Source organism: Crocuta crocuta, unplaced genomic scaffold (genome assembly GCF_008692635.1).
Source record: "Crocuta crocuta isolate KB4526 unplaced genomic scaffold, BGI_CrCroc_1.0 scaffold118, whole genome shotgun sequence".
Taxonomy (NCBI): domain Eukaryota; kingdom Metazoa; phylum Chordata; class Mammalia; order Carnivora; family Hyaenidae; genus Crocuta; species Crocuta crocuta.
In genome coordinates this window covers 1,931,625-1,951,038 of record NW_027551558.1, presented here as the reverse complement: position 1 = coordinate 1,951,038, position 19,414 = coordinate 1,931,625, and the positions used below count along the sequence as shown (strand labels likewise).

At 46.3% G+C, this 19,414-nt stretch overlaps 1 protein-coding gene across 3 annotated transcripts in view; it reads right to left on the bottom strand.

Annotated features, from left to right (window-relative positions):
* Positions 1-8,287: 8,287 nt before the first annotated feature.
* FHL2 (four and a half LIM domains 2) overlaps positions 8,288-19,414 on the bottom strand; it is a 68,238-nt gene continuing 57,111 nt past the window's right edge. For all 3 annotated transcript variants that reach the window (XM_077749319.1, XM_077749320.1, XM_077749318.1), the window contains exons 4-6: positions 17,448-17,617; positions 14,470-14,656; positions 8,288-10,269 (exon numbers count right to left, since the gene is read on the bottom strand). In XM_077749319.1, the coding sequence (XP_077605445.1) occupies positions 10,118-10,269; positions 14,470-14,656; positions 17,448-17,617 (509 nt within the window). In that variant the 3' untranslated portion in view covers positions 8,288-10,117. The remainder of the gene's footprint in view (positions 10,270-14,469; positions 14,657-17,447; positions 17,618-19,414) is intronic.

The window sequence follows — 19,414 nt, the reverse complement described above, 5'->3', positions numbered from 1 at the left end:
CCAGATAGGTTTGCAGTTTTACCATTGTACTGAAAAAGAGAATGTTAAGTTAACTTTTCTCTGTTAATCACAAACAAAATGAACTCCCTGGAAAAACGTATCATTCATTCAACAGGTGTTTGCTGTATTTTCACTCTTCATAAGGAGTTGGAATAAGACATTCCCCGCCCTCAAGAGGCTTTATCCTTTTATTAGTCCCAATTGTTTCAGTCTTAAGTATTCAAATAATTTGAGAAGGAAGAACATCTGAAGAATATTCAGTAGTTAAAGTCACAGTATTCTTCATTCTAGATAGTTTACTAGGTATGTTTTTAATTCTTTGAAACCTGAGGAAGCCAACCCAAAACAGAATGGATTTTTCTTTTAGAAGATCCCCTGGGGAAACTAATTAGTTAATTAATTTACATGACCTGTGTTTATCTGAGACAAATCAAAACAGGTAAGTGTTGGATTGGGTAGTAGAAGGCTCCACATGTGCAGGTGTGGCCTCTCATGGACAGGGGGCCCTGAGGAAGGGCGTCTCCTGTCCCCTGGCCTCTCCACTGCCTCTCTGGTGGGGAGCAGAAAGTGTAGGGGGGGCAGAAGGAAGAGGGGCTCAGGTTTGGGTAGTTTTTTGATAGTTGACTTATATTTGTTTCAGGTGTAGTACATAGTGATTAGACAATTATGCCTATTATAAGATGCTCACGTTAAGAATAGTCACCATACAGTGTTATTACACTATTAGTGACCATATTCCCTATGCTGTATTTTTCATCCCCATGACTTACTTATTTTATAGCTGGAAGTTTATACCTCTTAATACCCTTCATGTATTTTCCCCATCTCCCCACACCCACCCTCTCTGGCAGCCACCCTTTTGTTCTCTGTATCTATGAGTCTGTTGCTGTTTTTTTGTTGCTGCCGTGTGTTCGTTTGTCTTGTTCCTGGATATTTTTTTATCCATATGCTTCTAACTGTAATTGCTGATAGATGTCTGGGGATGCAGTTACATTGCTCTTATTTTTGTAACAGGGTTTTATTTGTTATTCCCTCCCAGTTTCTTTGCCACTCTTAAAAAGCTCATTTTCTTAGTTTATGCACATTTTGTCATGTGTATTACCCGGATGTTTCCTCAGTGTTTCAGCAGAACTGCTGTGTATTCAGAGAGGGTATTTCCTCTGTAATCATCTCTTCATGTAAGAAAATAATCCGTGTTTTATTTTAGATATAGTACCTTCCCTGAAATTTATTAAGTCCAATTATGGGTTTTTCTAGTTCTTTTCCAGTGGATGTTATTCAGACTGTAAACACAATCTAATCCCACTTCCTGATTTTCCAAAAGAGGAAGCCGATGCTGGAGGAGGAGTGGCTTCTCTGAAGGCATGCGGTTTGACGGTGGCAGCGCAGTGACTGAAGCCGACATCTCTTGTGCTTCTGTGTTAAGCCAGAGGCAGGTCCCTTTCTGGAAGTCGCCCCAACCCAAGCCCTGGAATAAAGCACACTGTGGTGCCAGCTTTTGGAAAAGCAGTTATTCAAAAGGACAGTCAGCCTGGGTGTTACAGAGAAGAGATATAAGTATTACAAAAAATTTATAGGAGGTGGCTTTTTACTGCCCTCAAAAAATTCTCACCGAGCTAAAAGTTGGGAGACCTGGGTTCTAGCATGTTGGCCTGGGTAGCCTTACGTCAGCTTTATTCCTCCTGTGCTCCCATTTCCTCCTCTGTCAGGAAGCAGGCTTCTCTCCGACCCTCAAGTCTCTTCTAGACCTTCGTTCCCTATATTTCTACCGTATACTGATCCCGGAGCCCCCAGTCTTGTCATTTAGTGGCCAGACAGCAAATGAGAGAAACTTGCCCTCAGGTTTCAACAGGCATCACTAATGTTTGAGAATTGATTTTATGTTTGTATATTTTAAGTTTCCAAAGGAATATGATTCACTGGTAACAAGTTAATACCACATCTATTCTACTGTAGCTAATTTTTAAAAATCTCCTCAAAGGGAATTAGGCTGATTTATGACTTGAGGGTGGCCCTGTGCTTACAGACTGGGTTGTGTCCATCTGTGGCGAGGCAGTGATGGATTCTAAATATACTCCGGCTTCACCCGTGTTGATGACCAGGCTTTCTCTGCTGGCCCCAAGGGCTCTGCTTTGCCAACAGCACTGCGGACTTTCACAGACATGTCTTTGAAGTTTTACAAGAGATAAAGCTGTCGCTAAGGACAATATTGAGACGCTGGTCATCAGCCTACCTCCAGGGCTCATCGTATCAGAGTACATACATGCATTGAGCTGTTTGCTGTGTTCAGGGTCCATGCAAGGTCCTGTGAGTTCGTAACCATCTCAGGAGATTCCCCGGGAGTAATCTGAAACCGTCACCCTTGAAGGAGGGCAGGAGAGACTGAAGAGAAAGGCAGGCCTCTCCAAGTTGGTGGTAGGTGGCAGTTTTAGTAAGCAAAGGGAACTTCTATATGAGGCTTGTGTTGAGTGGCACAAGACGAAGTGATCCCTGTGCCTGGCTTCCAAGTCGTAAAAGATTACAAAGAGGCCTTAACAGGGTTTAGTCACATACACTGTGTGGGTGTTCTCAACTGCACATCACTATCTCAAGGCCGTGTCCTTGGGGCAGCCTCTGGGAGAGGGGAAGGCAAGCTGCATTCCCGCATTCCATGGGCAGGGGAGGGAGGGAAGCACACAGCTTGTGTGCAACCAGCAGTCTCTTCTCTTTGATGACTTTCCTCAACATGCGACTGCCTCGTAAGGAAACCTGTTTGCTTTCAGTTAGTTCGGTGACTAGATTTTCATGATTTGGGTTGAAGGTAGGCTAGAAGGAATTTTACAGTATCCTTGGACATCCAGGTGGCTCAGTTGGTTAAGGGTCCGACTCTTGATTTCAGCTCATGATCTCACAGTTCTTGAGATTGAGCCCCACGTTGGGCTCTGCGCTGACACTGCAGAGCCTGCTTGGGATTCTCTCCTCTCTGCCCCTTTCCCCCCCTCAAAATAAATAAACTTAAATATCTTTACAATATCCTAACTATTAAATATTACCACAAAGTGTAAGTAAATAATTTGAATAAATATATAACTTGTTCTATAAGATAGTTCTGCATTTTTAAATCGAAGCTCCAACATACTAAAATAGGTAAGAGTAAGGTAAGTCTCAGCATTGCAGACGGAGTCACAAAGAGAGAAATTAACAATGTCTGTCATTTTCTTATGCCAAACCGTAGAGAAAGCAGCTGACTTTTTAAATGTAAGGAACAATTCTGTTGGAAAAAAAAATGTTTAAGGGGAAAAAAGCACTCAAGCGCTGACAGTCACAAGTCAGAACACTAGAATCCGAAGCAGGCCACTTTGTTTGAGGCTCTGTCAAAAGTGAGCTGTAGTTTTGGTGACCATGATGTAAAGTACAGAGATGTCAAAGCCCCATGCTCCCCGAAATAGGAAACCTAACAGCTAAGACCCCAAAGAGCAAACCCCATATGGTAAAGGTAAAGGCGAAGAAAACCTCCCCTGCTGAAGGAGGGCGGGAAGACAAAAAGGAAGAGAAGAAAGAACAGGAAAACAGGAAGGAAGAACAGGAAAGGGAGCAGGGGAGGTGGTGGAGGCTGGAAGCAAGCAGGCTGGCATTCCATGGACAGATGTGTAGCCACAATTTACACCACCAGCGTGGTGAGAGAAACACAGGAAGTGGCTGGGAAGCGGTTCCGGTTTGGCAGTGCTCCCGGTGTGTGGCAGAAGTAGTAGAAATCGTCATCCTGAGCCTGAGGAAGCCCCCACAGATTATTTTTTAAAGTCAGTGACTAACCCAGATCAAAATTACCCAAGCCCACCAGGAAACACTGCACCAGCCATGAGGCACAGTGGAAGCATCAGGTGGTAGAGACTGACCTCCAGAGCCTTCACGTATTAGGATAACCAAGTAAAGATGAGGCAAGTTTGCTTGCTTTGTTTCAAGAAAAAGGTAAGCTTTAAAATAATTGTTCAGTAGAGGAAACTATAAAAAGCATAACCTACGTATTTTTTTTTATTTTTTATTTTTTAATGTCTATGAGAGAGAGAGAGACAGCGTGAGCAGGGGAGGGCCAGAGAGAGAGGGAGTCACAGACTCTGAAATAGGCTCCAGGCTCTGAGCTGGCAGTCAGCACAGAGCCCGACGCGGGGCTCGAACCCACGAACCGAGAGATCATGACCCAAGCGAAAGTCGGACGCTTAACCGACTAAGCCACCCAGGCGCCCCATAACCTACGTATTTTATGTATTTATGTTTTTATTTATTTGAGAGAGTGTGAGCAGGTGAGGGGCAGAGGGGAGAGAAAGAATCTTAAGCAGGCTCCACCCCCAGTATGGAGCCCCATAAGCCCCATGCAGGGCTCAGTCTCACGACTATGAGACTATGAAAAAAAAACCTGAGCCAAAATCAGGAGTCAGATGCTTAACCAACCTAGCCACCCAGGTGCCCCCATATTTTTATTTTTATTGAGGTGTCATAAACTACCATAAAGTTTTAAAAGTCTTATACAGAGTGAATATATATATATATACCTAAATATGTAACCACTGTCCAGATCAAGGTATAAAGCAAGGGTTAACAAAATTTCTGTAAAGGGTCAGGTAATAAAAATGTCTTGTGGGCCACACGATGTGTAGAGGGGTGGACATGGCTGTATTCTGATAAAACGTTTAAGAAAACAGCAATGTGCAGGATTTAGCCATGGACCATAGTTTGCCAACCATAATACAGAACATTTCTAACATTCCAGAAGCTTCTCTCATGTCTTCCCAAGAGGTAACCACTATTCTCCTATCTCTATAGTTTAATTTTACCTAACACCTGTATGATGCACTTCTGTGTTTGTTTTATTTCATAATTTAATAAAAAGTGTTAATAAAAAGTATTATCATGGAACTGTATTATTTTAGAGCCAGTCAGAAATATCATGCAGTGTCATGATTCCCAGTTGATAGAAGGCTGAGTAGAGTCATGCTGGAGGGAGACCCAGGTTTTGAGTGTGGTTGGACTCAAACTTCAAAGTCTCTCCCTTAAAGTTTGTTCAGTTTCTTGGATGGGTTGATTAGATTAAAATTTTTCATCAAACTTGAGGAAGTTTTCAGCCATTGATTAAAAATTTTTTTCTGTCCCTTTTCTCTTTCCTGATGCTCCCATTATACATATGTTGGTTCACTTAACAGTATTTCACATTGCTGTGAGATTCTGTTAATATTTCCTCACTTTCCCCATTTTTCAAATATCAGCATCTCTGTTGATCTGTCTTCAAGTTCACTGATTTGTTTGTTCTTCTCTCAACTCAAATGTAGTGTTGATCCCTTCCAGTGAATTTTCCATTTTGGTTACTCTACTTTTCAACTCCAGAATTTCCATTTGACTTTTTAATAATGTTTATCTCTTTATTGGTGTTCTCTGATGAGGATTGTTATTATATATGTTACTTTAAATTTTTTAACAGTTAAAAAGTTGTTTTAATTACTAGAAAATGTTAACCAATCAACTCACATTTGTTCCAGTTTCACGCGAAGACAAAAAACTGGGGACAACTAATTTAAACGAATATATCTATTTTTAGAATAATTGTATTTGCTAACATATGATGTTTGCACGTATAGGAGGATTAGGAGGAACTTGACGGAGGAACAAGGGGGAGAAGAAGGGCGGAAATGGGGGGGAAAGGGAGAGAGGCAAACCATGAGAGACTCTTGAACGCTGACAAAAACTGAGGACTGATGGATGTGGGGGGGGAGGGGGGATGGGCATGGAGGAGGGCACTTTGGGGATGAGCACTGAGTGTTATGTGGAAACTAATTTGACAAAGTATTTGTAAAAAAAAATAAAATAAAAGGAAACAAAATTAAAAAAAAAAAGAATAATTGTATTTGCAGAAGTCTCTCGCAATTAAAGTCTTATCATGAGGTACAATTCTAGTGTCTTTCTGTTTCATCATGAGAACTGCAGTAGCAAAGTGCAACAATTTTCTGAATATTTTAAATATTAATTTTCTCATACTCATTAGTGTAAGAATGCTTTTGTTAAAAAATTTCACAAGCCCTAACATGTTATCCAAACTTAAGCCTTAAAAATAACCCAATATTCAACATGTTAAGTCTCCCTATTAATTCTGAAACTTAAAACTAAGATTATTAGTTTGCTTATGTTTGGGATTTTTAAAAACCAATCACATGCTGCACTATACACATCGTGGATATTATTTGAGGGTCAAAGTCTAAAGCTCAGAATGGTTCAGTCTGCAGGGAGCAGCCAGATGGCCAAATGTGAGAGTCCCACGGCCAAGATGTATGTCGGGCAAAATGACCAGGAGCCAGACTCCAATGAGCCACGGCAGCTGGAGGACTCCTGCACTTAGCGGGGCGCCCCAAACCTCTGCTGCCCCCAGTTTCCCAGCGTGCCCCGACCCGCTCCGTCCTCGCCTCCGGCCCGCCCCTTCCTTCTGGGCTAGCTCCTGCATTGCCCGCCCAACTCCAGACTATGCTGAGTGACAGAAACCAAAACCCGGCACCCAAGGAAGGCCTGGGTAAGAAACGACGCCCCACCCTGCCAAGAGGAGCGGCTCATTTAGAAAAACTTGGCGGCAAGTTAACATGAAGCTCGGAGGCACATATCTTAGATCTTTGTTAGTACCCTGCCACCCAGTAATCTCACCTTTTGTCCTTTGGCAGGCCTCTTTAAAGCCCCACTTCTGAGCGCTTCCCAGGCAGCTCTTGACTCGAACTCCATTGCGGTCCCTCACTGATGGCAGCCGTGTTAGTTGCATCCGGGTATTTCCTGTTCCTTTAAATTTTTGAACATGTTTATATGTTTGGCCAGTGTTTGGTTCAAGGTTCTGCTTAAGCACTTTGAGCTAATAAGATGCTCTTTGCTGATGATCTGTGAGTGTGACTTGGAGAATGCTTTCGAGTCATCTCTGTGTCCCACTCTGTTTGCTCCAGAGTGGATACAACGCACGGGGTACATGCCCATAGTCTTCCAGACCCCAGGGATAAGTGGGATCCCAGAGGGGTTATCCCTAGCTGTCTCTTTCCCTGGTTCTCTGCGTTAAACTTCTGGCTCTTCTGCTGTTTTGCTTTTTGCTACTAGTATCACACACCTACCATCCCCCTCTCAGTCACTTGCCACCAAGATCCGCATTGTTTCTGATAATCCCCTTAGGTACAGATTCCTCCATTTTTGGTACCAAATAGTCCCTTCCTGCGGAGCTGCTGAGCTACTAGTTCACAGAACTGCCGCTTCCACCCACAACTTTTAAGTAGGTGATCAATAGAGAGGGCTGGTATCCTTCTTACCAGAATATGCCAACATCATCCTAATAAATGTCTTCGCACAGTCCTCTTCCTAGGAGTAGCCTCTGGTCTTCTCAGACTGCCCCTCTTAAGGTAGAGCCTCCACCATATGGGCAGGCTGGTGCAGAAGTGATGAGAATCCCAGGATTTTCAGACTGTCATGCCTGGGGCGCAGCCCTAGACCAGTAGGAGCCCTTACCTTCTTGGCTACGCTTGCCCAGAGTAGAGCTGCTGTCACATGAAACTGGGGGCGGGGGTGGAGCGGAGTGGGATCAGGCTGCAGCCCAAATGCTATAGACTCCCACTCTTCTTCCTAACCTGTAGTAGATTTTCCTGCATGTTTCTCCATTTGCTGCACACCTTTAGGGTAAGGTGCTGCACACCTTTATTTGGTACACACTCATGCATAGTTTCCCCAATTAAATGGTCACATGGGAAACAGTCCCTGAGCTCTGAACACCACCGTCCTCAAAGTCCCAACCACTCTGTTCTTTGAGCCTTAGCTGGGCCACTTGGAGTCTAGCATCTGCATGTGGTTTAGTTGTCAGCCAGAGATTGGTAGGGATTTCGTGAGAACTTTGGGTTCTTTTTTGTACAATTTTTGCTCTTACCTCTCAGAGACGGTTTGTGCCAAGCTCTGGCCTTTGGTTCTTCAAGCCAGTAAGACTATAGATTCTCTAACAGAGTTTTAGCTCCCCTTTGGGGACCTGCCCCTGGGCAAAAGCCATAAAAATGGGAAACCTACCCACTGCTGTTCTCTTCTTCAAGTATCTGCTCCCCTCCCAAGAATTCCTGCTTTGGGCTGTGCTCTAGTGTTTTCAAAGGTTTTTAAATATTTTGTCCAGAAGATTATTGGAGTCCAACAGGAGCTACTTACTAGCAGTGGACCATCCCCTACTATTAATTTAAGGTTGGGTGTGTCCCGTATAACTGTTGGTCTAATGAAGAACAGGTATGGTGTTCCACGATGAAATTACAAAGCTTTCACCTTTCTATTTTGAATTTTGTTATTTTTATTTCAAACAGCATACTTACAAGAGTGCTTTCACTTTTATCCTATGGAGTAGAAGGCAAAACAACTAATGAGCCAGGGAAGTTTTCAGAAAGCCTGTCTCAGACATCGACAGACATTTCTCACATGCCCTAGCACTCAGGTTAAGAAACGGACTTCACACAGGCTTAGCATAGGTGGGACTTGATTTCCACCATATTTTTCTATTGCATGGCCTATTGTTTTATGGTACTGTGCTGTCTCAAAAAACTAAGGACAAAAGTCACTAGTGTAACCATTCTGTAAAGAGAAATACAGAGTGCCTTATCTCATAAATTGGCTCAGTGTTCCAACTGTATACCATGCTTTCACAGATGGTTTTACAGACTAACGTGAAACTAAGAGCTCAGATCTTTATAGCCGTGATCTCTCCTTTCCCTCCTTTCAGAAATGCTGAAGGCTTCCAAAGCATGCCCTAAATTGCTAGGGTGTCAAGAATACGCAGATGAACAAGAGGTCATATATGGCCTCAAGGTGCTTACATCCTTTTGAAAACCTTCACTTAATAAACGAGAAGGCAAGTCAGGGTAGGATATGGACACGTGGCATTGGGAAAGCACTGAGCTCTGTTAAGAAAAGTGACCCCCAATGGGGCACCTGGGTGGCTCAGTCAGTTAAGGGTCTGATTCTTGATTTTGGCTCAGGTCATGGTCTCAGGGTTGTGAGATTGAGCTCTGCGTTGGGCTCCACATTGGACATGGAGTCTGCTTAAGATTCTCTCTCAAGGTGCCTGGGTGGCCCAGTTGGTTAAGTGTCCAACTGGATTTCAGCTCAGGTCACGATCTCACTGTGAGTTCAAGCCCCTCATCTGGCTCTGTGTTGGCAGTGTGGAGCCTGCTTGGGATTCTCTCTCTCTCTCTCTCTCTCTCTCTCACTCTCACTCTCTCTCTGTGCCTCTCCCTGCTCTTGCTCACTCTTTCAAAAATAAACTTAAAAAGATTCTCTCCCTTTACTGCCTGCATGTGTGTTCTCTCTCTCTCCCTAAAAAGAAAAAGCGACCCCCCCAAACTGCTTTCACTGTCATTAGTTCATATTCTGCTGCTCATATTCTGGAGTTTATGTTGCTGCATCCAATGCACAGCAAGAGAATTTGGGAGAGAGGAACAAAGAGAAGGTAGCGGGGAGAAGCTGTGGTGAGGACTGAAGGCCTTTGACATGACAGGTGTGATGTAATTTCTGTGAACACTGACCCATCCCGTCTGAACTTGCACTTAGTACAGTGATCAGTGGAACACATATTAACGTGTTTTATACCATAGTGCTCAGAACTTCAGTGTTTCATCATTATTTCACACGCTGTGTGTGGCCATTTTGTTCTAGATAACTTTATTGTGAGCTGTATAATCTTGCTTTAGGGCTTACACAACAGGAAGTTACATACTTGTAAATACCCACTCTTCATTATCTCGTGTAGTTTGGGAAACTCAAGTTCGTGACATGTTAATTGCACTTAAAAATTAAATACGCAGTGAAAGAAAGATACATTTATAAAGATGTCATTCAAAAGGATTTTTACACTTGGATTTGCCTTACTTGATTACAAAAATCCAAAGCCAGCTTCCAACTGAGGGGCTACACAGGGGTTTCCTCCTTCCCCGGGACTGGACTAGTACAAAGGATTCAAGGGTTTAAACAAACGTGGCTATCACTGAGAAAAGCACAAGAGACAGTCTCAACGTGGCCAGTGGAGACCAGACGCAAGGCTGCCTGGCTGAAGGGAGAGCGCATATACATCCGTGCACGTCGCCAGCAGTCAGTGGTGTGGACCTCAGATGTCTTTCCCACAGTCCGGGCACAGGATGTCATCTCTTTCTGTGAGGAAGCCTCGCCCCACCAGCGAGAGGGAGCACTTCTTGCAGTTAAAACAGTCGTTATGCCACTGCCGCTCCTCAAAGGAGATGTACTTGGTGCCACCAAGTCCTGTGAACAGACAGGAAAGAACACCGTTGGGGGGGGAGGGGACATTGCTAGTCAGAAGTAGGCACCTGGCACATGGAAATCAGACACCCTGCATGGCCTTGAGGAGCTCACAAACCTCAGCAGGAACAGATACATAAACTGGCTCCAAATCTGTGTGATCAATGCTATAATTACGAAGAGCCCACTGTGTGTGTGCTGTTTGTCCCACCAGAAGGAAACTCCAGGAGACAGGGTGCTGATTTCTCTTATTCCTTCACTCGGTGCCTCCTGTCTGGAGCTCAAATAATTGGTGATTTAATGGATGAAGTGCCGAAGGGTGGGAGTGGAGGTGGGGGAGAAGAGGCATATGCTAATTTTCTCTGGAATGGCCAGGAAAAGCCTCACAAAAGAAATGGTATGGGGGTGGGGGGGCACCTGGGTGGCTCAGTCCGTTAAGCATCTGACTTCTGCTCAGGTCATGATCTCATAGTATGTGAGTTTGAGCCCTGTGTCGGGCTCTGCGCTGACAGGTCAGAGGCTGGAGCCTGCTTCAGATTCTGTATCTCTCTCTGTCTCTGCCCCTCCCCCGCTCGCTCTCTGTTTCTCTCTCTCCAAAATACATAAACATTAAAAATTAAAAAAAAAAAGAAATGGCATTGGGCGTGAGTGTGGACATTTCTTGCAGTGGGAATATCCGGAGAAAAGCTACAGAAGCATGAATTTAGGTGTAAAAGGTGGAAGTTGGGCTGCTAAGGTGGGTAGGGGCACATGATGTATGGGCAGTAGGGAAAGTCATCTGATATTTTAAGCAAGAAAAGTTAGTAAGTCGGTTTGGTGCTTCACTCTTGTTCAGTGACTAATTTTTATCAAATGTTTAAGGGACACTGGCCACCTATCAGAATAGGCTGCTTTGTGCTGCCACTGAGCCATGTGAAATCAAATGGAATGAAATACACAGGGTTATTCACAGCTGTGATCAAGGGGCGCCTGGATGGCTCAGTCAGTGAAGCATCTGACTCTTGGTTTTCGCTCAGGTCATGATCTCATGGTTTGTGAGTTTGAGCCCCACGTTGGGTTCAGTGCAGAGAAAGCCTGCTTGGGGTTCTCTCTCTTCCTCTCTCTCTGCCCCTCCCACTCTTTCTCTCTCAAGATAAATAAACTTAAAAAAAAAAAAGGAGTTGTGATTGGTTCCGGTGAAATCTGGATCATGAATTCTAATTACAATGAGTTCTTTCTGGAAATAATGGTTACAATCAAACACAGTAAAAATGAAAGTAACCATACTGACTGCTCCATTTATAATGGCTTGAAGTCTCAGACTAGCATGAGAAGTCTGCTATTCCGTCAACAGCTCATCCCTTTTGTAACTTAATTGGCTAGGCTGAATGGGCATTAGGTCCTTTCACCTGGGGGAGACCTGTGAGCTAACCCCCCTCAGCTAATTAGAGACCAGTTTTGTGCTCCTAATCCCTCTCTAGCCCTGCCATGGGTGGGGTATGCACTAGCAAGGCTTTTTGACTCTTTTCCTGAATACCCCATAGCTTTAAAAGCAGAGGTATCCTGAATATCCAGTGTTACTAAAACATTGATTGCCTTGACTAATGCTAGACTCGTAAGGGGGCTGTGGTCACGGAGTGCATGTGTAGCCCTGTGGCAGAACCAAGCCAGTAATTTAGGCCCATGGGTCTCAAACTTTTCTGCAGATTTGAATCACCCGGTGAAGGTTTCAAACTCCTATCACCCAATCATAGCCCCTACCAATTAAATCACGACCCAGGTAGCAATAACTGTTTAAGCTTCCCAGGTGTTTCAAATATGCACCCAAGTTTAAAAACCAGAGGCTTAGGCAACACTTTAACTTGATTTAGGGGCAAGGGCCGTAGAACAGTCAGAAGGCAGTTGTGTTTCTTCTCAGCACTGAGCGAACTGAGGAGAGTGAAGAAGGATGTTAGCAGTAGGAGCTATGTTGGGTGCTGTCCCAGGTGGTTGGTACCTTTTTAGAAGCTCCACTATTGCTTTGAAATGCCAATCAGTGGGGCAGGTCACAGAAATGAGAGCCAAAAAAATCCCAAGGAGGACAAATCCTCCTAAAGGCAAGAGGTGCACCCAGTCAACTCTCATTATTTGAAGTTTGCAGCCAACGGCACCACAGCTCCAGCCTGAACGAAGCGGATCTAATGTGTGTTGTTTTCTCCATAAGGCTCCTCATAGCCTTGCCATGCTCGGGAACACAGCACATCTGCACTGCCTGCTCGGGGCCATTTTAAGCAGCAGAAATGCCAACAAAAAGCACCAAAATGCAAATGACATGGCACTAAACAGGCCATGAAAATGACCCTGAGTCGAAACAAGGCAGAGTGTCACCTCGTTCCATCTCCACTGGGGGTGTACATTGTCAGACAACTCAAATTTTCCACCACTCTGTGGATGTCTGGGAGTGGCCATGAAAGGAACTTGAGTGTTGATTTTGGACTTACAAATACATGTTAGTGAGTCGGCCAAGTTGCTGATATGGACTCTGGGTAATAAGGACTGACTGTGTGCATGAGTGGATTTAGCATCGCTGCACATTCTGTTATTTACAAAAGCCATTTAGATTTTGCTGAAGAGAAAAAGGGCTAAGTAAGATCTATTAAAAATTGAATCTAAACTCACAACCTCATACAATTGGGGATTTGGCTAAAAGTACATTTCAGCTGCAATTTCAAAATTCCTCTGTATGCTCCCAAAGATAAGTCTCTGCCTTTCAGAGAAGGAACTTTACTATTTTGGAAGAAAGTGTCCATTGTTTTCTTAGTGGTGTTTCTTTTTTTCAGTGCTCCCATGGGAATAACAACATATATATATATATATATATATATATATATAATGCTTTATGATGCTTAATTTTATAAACATCTACTTCCATAGATGTTACTGTAAAAACAGCATCTAAGATTAATATGTTAGGGTAAAAGACTGTATTTCTTCTCTCTCAGTGATTCTAAGGGGCGATCTGGTATATACGGCTGGAATCGAATTAACAGAAAAATTTAAATGCTGGACTTCTTTACATTTTAACTTCATATGGGAATGTGAACTCTGGATTACTCATCAAGGATTATTTTAGTTACCTGGGACTTCCTACATCAGGTGAGTTGGCTGAGTTAGATGAACTCAGTTCAAGGGGTGCCTGGGGGACTCACTTGGTTGAGAGTCCAACTCTTGGATTCTGCTCAGGTCATGATCTTGCAGTTTCATAAGCTCAAGCCCTGAGTCAAGGAATGTGGAGCCCCCTGGGATTCTCTCTCTCTCCCTCTCTCTCTGCCCCTCCCTCACTCAGGTTCTCTCTCTCTAATAAATAAATAGACTTAAAAACACATTGCATTTAGATGCATTCAGGTCTGGACCCCAAGAAAAAGAAAGTCAGACAAGCATGCAGGGGTTGTAAAATCTGTCTGTAGACAAAGCTATGCAGGGACCCATTTGGCCACCCTGCTATATTTATATTACATGTATCGGCCATCTGCCACCGACAGGGATCAGCCAGTCACCTGAATGTAGAGCTGGGAATCCCAGGTCACGGAACTTTTCCACTTGCACAGAAGAATTTGGAATGTTCACTTTCCCCTCCAGCCCAGTCACTGATTCGTGTGGTGAACACTGACAGGACTTGAGTCGGACCGGCCATCTGTCCTCCACACTCCATTTCTTGGCATGTCTCACAGCAGAGCACAAATGCCAGTCTGCAGCCGGCCAGACTTTGGGCTCTCACTCTGCGGGAGCCTTTGGGGGCTAAGAAAGAGCCACTTGGAGCACCGCCCTCTGCCCTGGGGATGCTCTGGGCTCCTGGTAGACAAGTCCCTGTAAGAGGCTAGGGAGCACCTTCAAAAACAGTGTGGTGGCTCGCCTGGAAATGCCAGTCTCGTGGCGCTTATCTGGGTGCCGCAGACTCCCAGACTGCTATGTGGACACAGCACAACCGAAAGCAGAAATGAGAACCCTCTTGAGAAGGGCCGAGTGGTTTTCAGTGATCAGGCGGGCAGGAGGGGCAGCGTCCCCTGCTGAAGCTGCCCCCGTGCGACAAGGACAGCAAAGCAGGGAGGCCCAAAGTATGGGCTTGGTTCAGAACCTCAGGAAGGCCTGAAGTCCTGGTACGGACATCTACCCAGGGGCCAAAGCCCAGTGCCTTGTCCACCCCTTGGGCGGCCGTGTGAGCACGGGGACCCCCGGGACACTCACCGCTGATGGGGTTGGTGCAGCCGGCGCACTTCTTGGCGTACAAGTCACAGAAGCAGCTCAGGCAGTAGGCGAACTCGTCCCGGGACGTGAAGCGCTGGCCCGACAGTGGCTTCTTGCAGGCCGTGCACACGAAGCACTCCCGGTGCCAGGGCTGCTCCCGGTAGGTGACGCCTCCTGTGGTGATGGGCTGCAGGAGGCAGGAGGGAGAGGCTCAGGTCCCTCGCTGAGCAGCCTCTGGGGGGTGCCAGGCCCCCATCTGGAGCACATCCGGTGCTGGATGTGAGTCACCCAGCAACGGCTCTACTCAGCAGTCACTCTTGACGCCCCCCCGTATATTCTCAGCGCAGTGCTGAGGGCTCCGGCCTTCCTGGCCATGACCTCAGCCCCTCGGGATGCTGCGGCATCGGAAGGCGCAGGTGCCACAAGGCAGCTCCGCTTGGCCGCTGTGCGGGGGTCAGTGCCGGGGAGCGGGGAGGCGTGGGGGGCAGAGACTCAGACATGAACGCTCCCCCCTCGCCTCACCAGCCCTGTGCCCGCGGGCGGGTCACGTGTGAAGAGCTCCCCGTGCCTCCCTCCTGGCGCTACACTCGCAAACGTCACTTGCAACGCGCCTCCTAGTGGCGGAAGAAGGGAGAGGCCTGGACACCGCGGGCCCCGCGCCCACCAAGGCCGCAGTCAGGGGCGGCTCCCCGGAAAGAGTGGGGGAAATGCGCCCGGGCCGCCTTCTCACGCTGTCCTGCCGCTTAGAATGCAGTGAGAAGCCGCATGTGACAGCACTGGTCATCGACACCTCAATGCTACCCAGTGGTTTTCTTCATGTTGTTGCTCTCTCGTATTTACTGCAACAGGGGATGAGGGACGGGCGTGTCTCAGCTGCACAGAACTGTGGAGGATGATGGAGTGGGGACGCCTCTCCCTGGCAGATCATGCATCTTGTTTCTGTAACGCGGCGCCATCATCCACTGCCTCCTCTAGCCCTTACAGACGGGACAGGCTTGCCCTCGAACAACACAGGCTTGAACTGCACGGGTCCACCTCTACGTGGATTTCTTTCAATCAACACAGCGTGGAACTGTCGATGTACTTTCCCTTAGAATTTTCTAAATAACATGGTCTTTGCTCTAGCTTACTTTCTTGTGATAATATAGTATATGATACATGTAACAGACAACATATGTGTCAATTTATGTCATCAGTAAGGCTTCTGGTCAACCGCAGGCTATTAGTAGGTAAGTTTTGGGGGAGTCAAGAGTTTTATGTGGATTTTCAACTGCGCAGGGGGGTTGGTACCCCTAATCCCCATGTTGTTCAAGGCTCAATGGTATAAAGACTCAGACATAACACAGATATTATTTTCATTTTACAGATGAGCAAAACTGAGACCTGGAGAAATTAAGTCACTTGCTTGAGAATTCATAGCTAGTTAAAGCCAAAGCAGGTGCCGGTGTTCAGGACTCACTCTATCGTATCTTCTTTTCATGAAATTATAAAGCAGTAATGATCTTCCTATAAATGTCACGGTTGGAACAGGACTTATGCAAAATATATTCTGTTACAAGGTATCTGTGTGGACACAGAGCCATGTGTGCATGTTAAGAGGTTTGCTCAGGCTGGAACACACGCCCTCCTCCTCTGTGCGTCTGGGTTCCGTGTCCCGCGCCCCCGCCCCGCATCCCCATGCAGTTGGCTGTGACATTGCTCAGCACAGTGTCACTCTCTCAGAGCGCCCCTCCTTCAACACCAGCCTGGCTCCCACCCCTCAGGCTAGCTCACTTCTTCCTGGCACACACTCTGTTAAGACTCTGTTCTCCTCCAAAGCAGACTTCCAGTAAGTGCTCGAATGGTTGCCGCTGGAGTGCATCTCCCTCTGGACCCTGGTAGCCCTGAGTGTGTACGTCCCTACAGGAGGGATGGATGTTTCTGGAATGAATACTTTCATGTGTCCAGATGAACACATGTAAGGCTGTGCTGCCCAGAGGATGTGTTACCTTCGCTTTTGCAACCGAACAGGGCGATGAAGGTTGGGAGGGGAAGGGGGGAAGGAAAGCAAATCACATGAGCTTCCCTTGGCTCTTGGTGAGAAAGAGCACACCAAACAAAAAAGGGAATGAGCAGAGAAGAGGCTTCCTGATATAAACACAGAAATGAGAGTTCCATCTGAGGAGGAAGGAATAAACAAGAGATAAACGGTATAACCAGAAGAGCGGAAATCGGGAGAAGTGGAATTTAAAGTGGTAAGTGGTATTAAAAAAAAAAAAACAGCACAGAAATAAGGACTTAGGAAACACGAGAGAGAAAGGCAGAAGGCGAGTTAGTAATACTCCACCCTTTGAAAAGGTACCGGCAGGGTGGGCATTCAGGCACAGGGAACAGAGTAGGCAGAGACCAGGCTGGGCCCCCAAAGGCCCAACAGCAGAGTGGGTAACTCTGTGGGGCCAGAGCCAAACAGAGTCTGCAATTGCTCTGCAGCTGTCTCTGCCCAGAGCAAAGGGCAGCAAGTATGGGGCTCCTTTCCCCTAACAGCCGTGACAGGGTGACACATGACCGAGCAGGGACCTGGGCTTCCCTGTCCATGGGGCACAACTTCCCTCTGCTTCCCACATCCCCCCACTAGGGTTAGCGGCTGGTTTCTTGTTTACTGACAGAGCAAGCACATCAGGACAGCTCCGGGGCAGTAAGTTTTCCTCCCCTTTAACATTAAGCCAGAAATGGGAGCAAATATTTGGCAATGTTCTAGGAGGGAGGGAACCAGGATTTCTCTCTCAGGTCACCGTGGCACTCATGTCGTTGAAAGAGGGACCGGGAAGGGGTCCGTCCAGCAGGTAAAATGCACACATGCTCATGAGGATTTTGCAAGACTCTGCCAGTCATGTCTTACAGGTGTCTGTCTGTCTGTCTGGGGAGGGAGGACTCCCAGCCAGGGGCCATGGAGGCAGACTGATCGGCACGTGCGGGGTCCAAGGGAGGATGACAGGTACCTTTTTACACTGAACACACTGCAAGGCATACTGTTTCTCGTAGCAGGGCACACAGAAGTTCTGGTTGTCCTTAGGGATGAAGCTCTTGGTGCCAATCGGCTGCTGGCAGCGATGACAGATGAAGCAGGTCTCGTGCCAGCTGCTGTCCTTGTACTCCATCTTGCGGGTCCCTGTCATGAGAGTCCAGAAGAAGCAGCAAAGAGCAGAGTTGACAACATGACTGGCTCAGAGCCCCCGTGATCTGCATGGGAAACCTGCTACCATCTGGCTTTGTGACTACAGGAAGTCACTTCAGCTCCCAGAGGCTCGCCTCTGAGTAAGAACGTTTTGGAGAGAACAGGGACTTTGTCTTTTGGTTCACTGCTGTACACCCCACTTCTAGAACCGTCTCGGTGCCTACTCGGTATTTATTTGTCCAGCAGGGTGGTTGTGAACATTGAGTGGAAAAAACATTTGTCTCTGTCTCTTGGCACCGTAAAACATAAAGAGGAATCTGGCATAGCTCAGACCAGTCCTGGGCAGAGTGAGATTTCCAGAGCCCAGCGGCCTGTTAACAAACACCCTTCTGCTCTTCAATGGGGATCGAAATTGGTGGGGTGTAAATGAACCTAGATTCTCAAGCCTGATTCAGTGAGGAGCCTCCACATCACCCACTTTATGTGACCAGCTGTGTAAAGAAACCAAGCCGTGATGTGTCTTAGTGGCTTCATGCACTGCACTGAGCGCTATCATTAAAAGCCCAATGTAATACTCCTATGTCCCATTTAGCGATTTTCTGATCTTATCTTCTGACATCCCATTTCCTTTCGAATGACTATTATCATTTGATATGTTTACATGAGTTCTTCAAGCAGATTTAGAAGTCTGGAGAACGGAAATGCTGTTTGGTTCGCCCCCACGGGCACCACCAAGCTGGATTCACAGTAAATGCTCAGTGTGTGTTGATTCATGTTTTCCCATACTTTTCCCAGAAAATAAAAGGGCCTGTGTTTACAGAAAGAGATGGTTCAAGACAGAATCTATGCAAGCGCCCTTTGCATGCAGCAGAAGGTAGGTTCTGGGGGCAAAGAAGAGTAGGGGGATTAAAAAAAGAAAAGGGCTCCAAATATCAGAACTAGCGCCCAAGGCCAGTGCACTACCTATGGCCTGTGCGCACAGTCTCGGTTACCCCGTTTAACAGTTGAGGGTTTACTGGGGCACAGCCACACCTATTCACTTATTTTGATTGTCTCCAGCTGCTTCACCTACAATGGCAGACAGGAGTTGTTGTGACAAAGTGTGGGCTTCCAGGCCCCAGATATTTGTCAGATTCTTCCTGGTAACATGTGGGCCAACCTGTGGACTCACTGAAAAGGTTGGGGCTGTAGAAGGAAGGGCGCATGAGTTAGACTTGAAAGTGGGATCAGAGCATGGCAGGGGTGGGGGGACTAAGGTTAGGCTGGGAGCGACTGCCAGCTTTGAGCCAGGGTGGCCGCACGCTGGCATCAGGCAGGCAGTGTAACTCGAGCATCTAGAAACTCGCCTTTAGCTTAAGTCCAAAGATGATATGGGCGAGATGACAGGCTAAGGGTTTGAGTTTTGTTTGCTTGCAACGCTGACAAAGAGATGTCCTAACCTCCAGGAATTAGGACATATGCGGAGAATCGTTGCAAGATTGTTTTATGAGATGTCATTTTTGGTCACTTGTCTCAAATTCCTGTACCACCCAGACAGGACATTTGGGCACCACCTCTCACAGAGTATATAAAATACTCAGGGTAAGTATAAGCGCTGGAAGGTGCTAGAAGGTAGGGACGTATGTGGGGAAATTCATGCGGGGCAGATAATGATCCTCAAAGCTATGGAATCCAATCATGGGGTGATGAATCCTTAAACAAGGAAAATTACATTAAGCAACTGAAGTTCAGGTAAAAATGGAAGATATATGATATGAATCTGGAATGATTTTCTTTGTCTCCAGGGGCTTA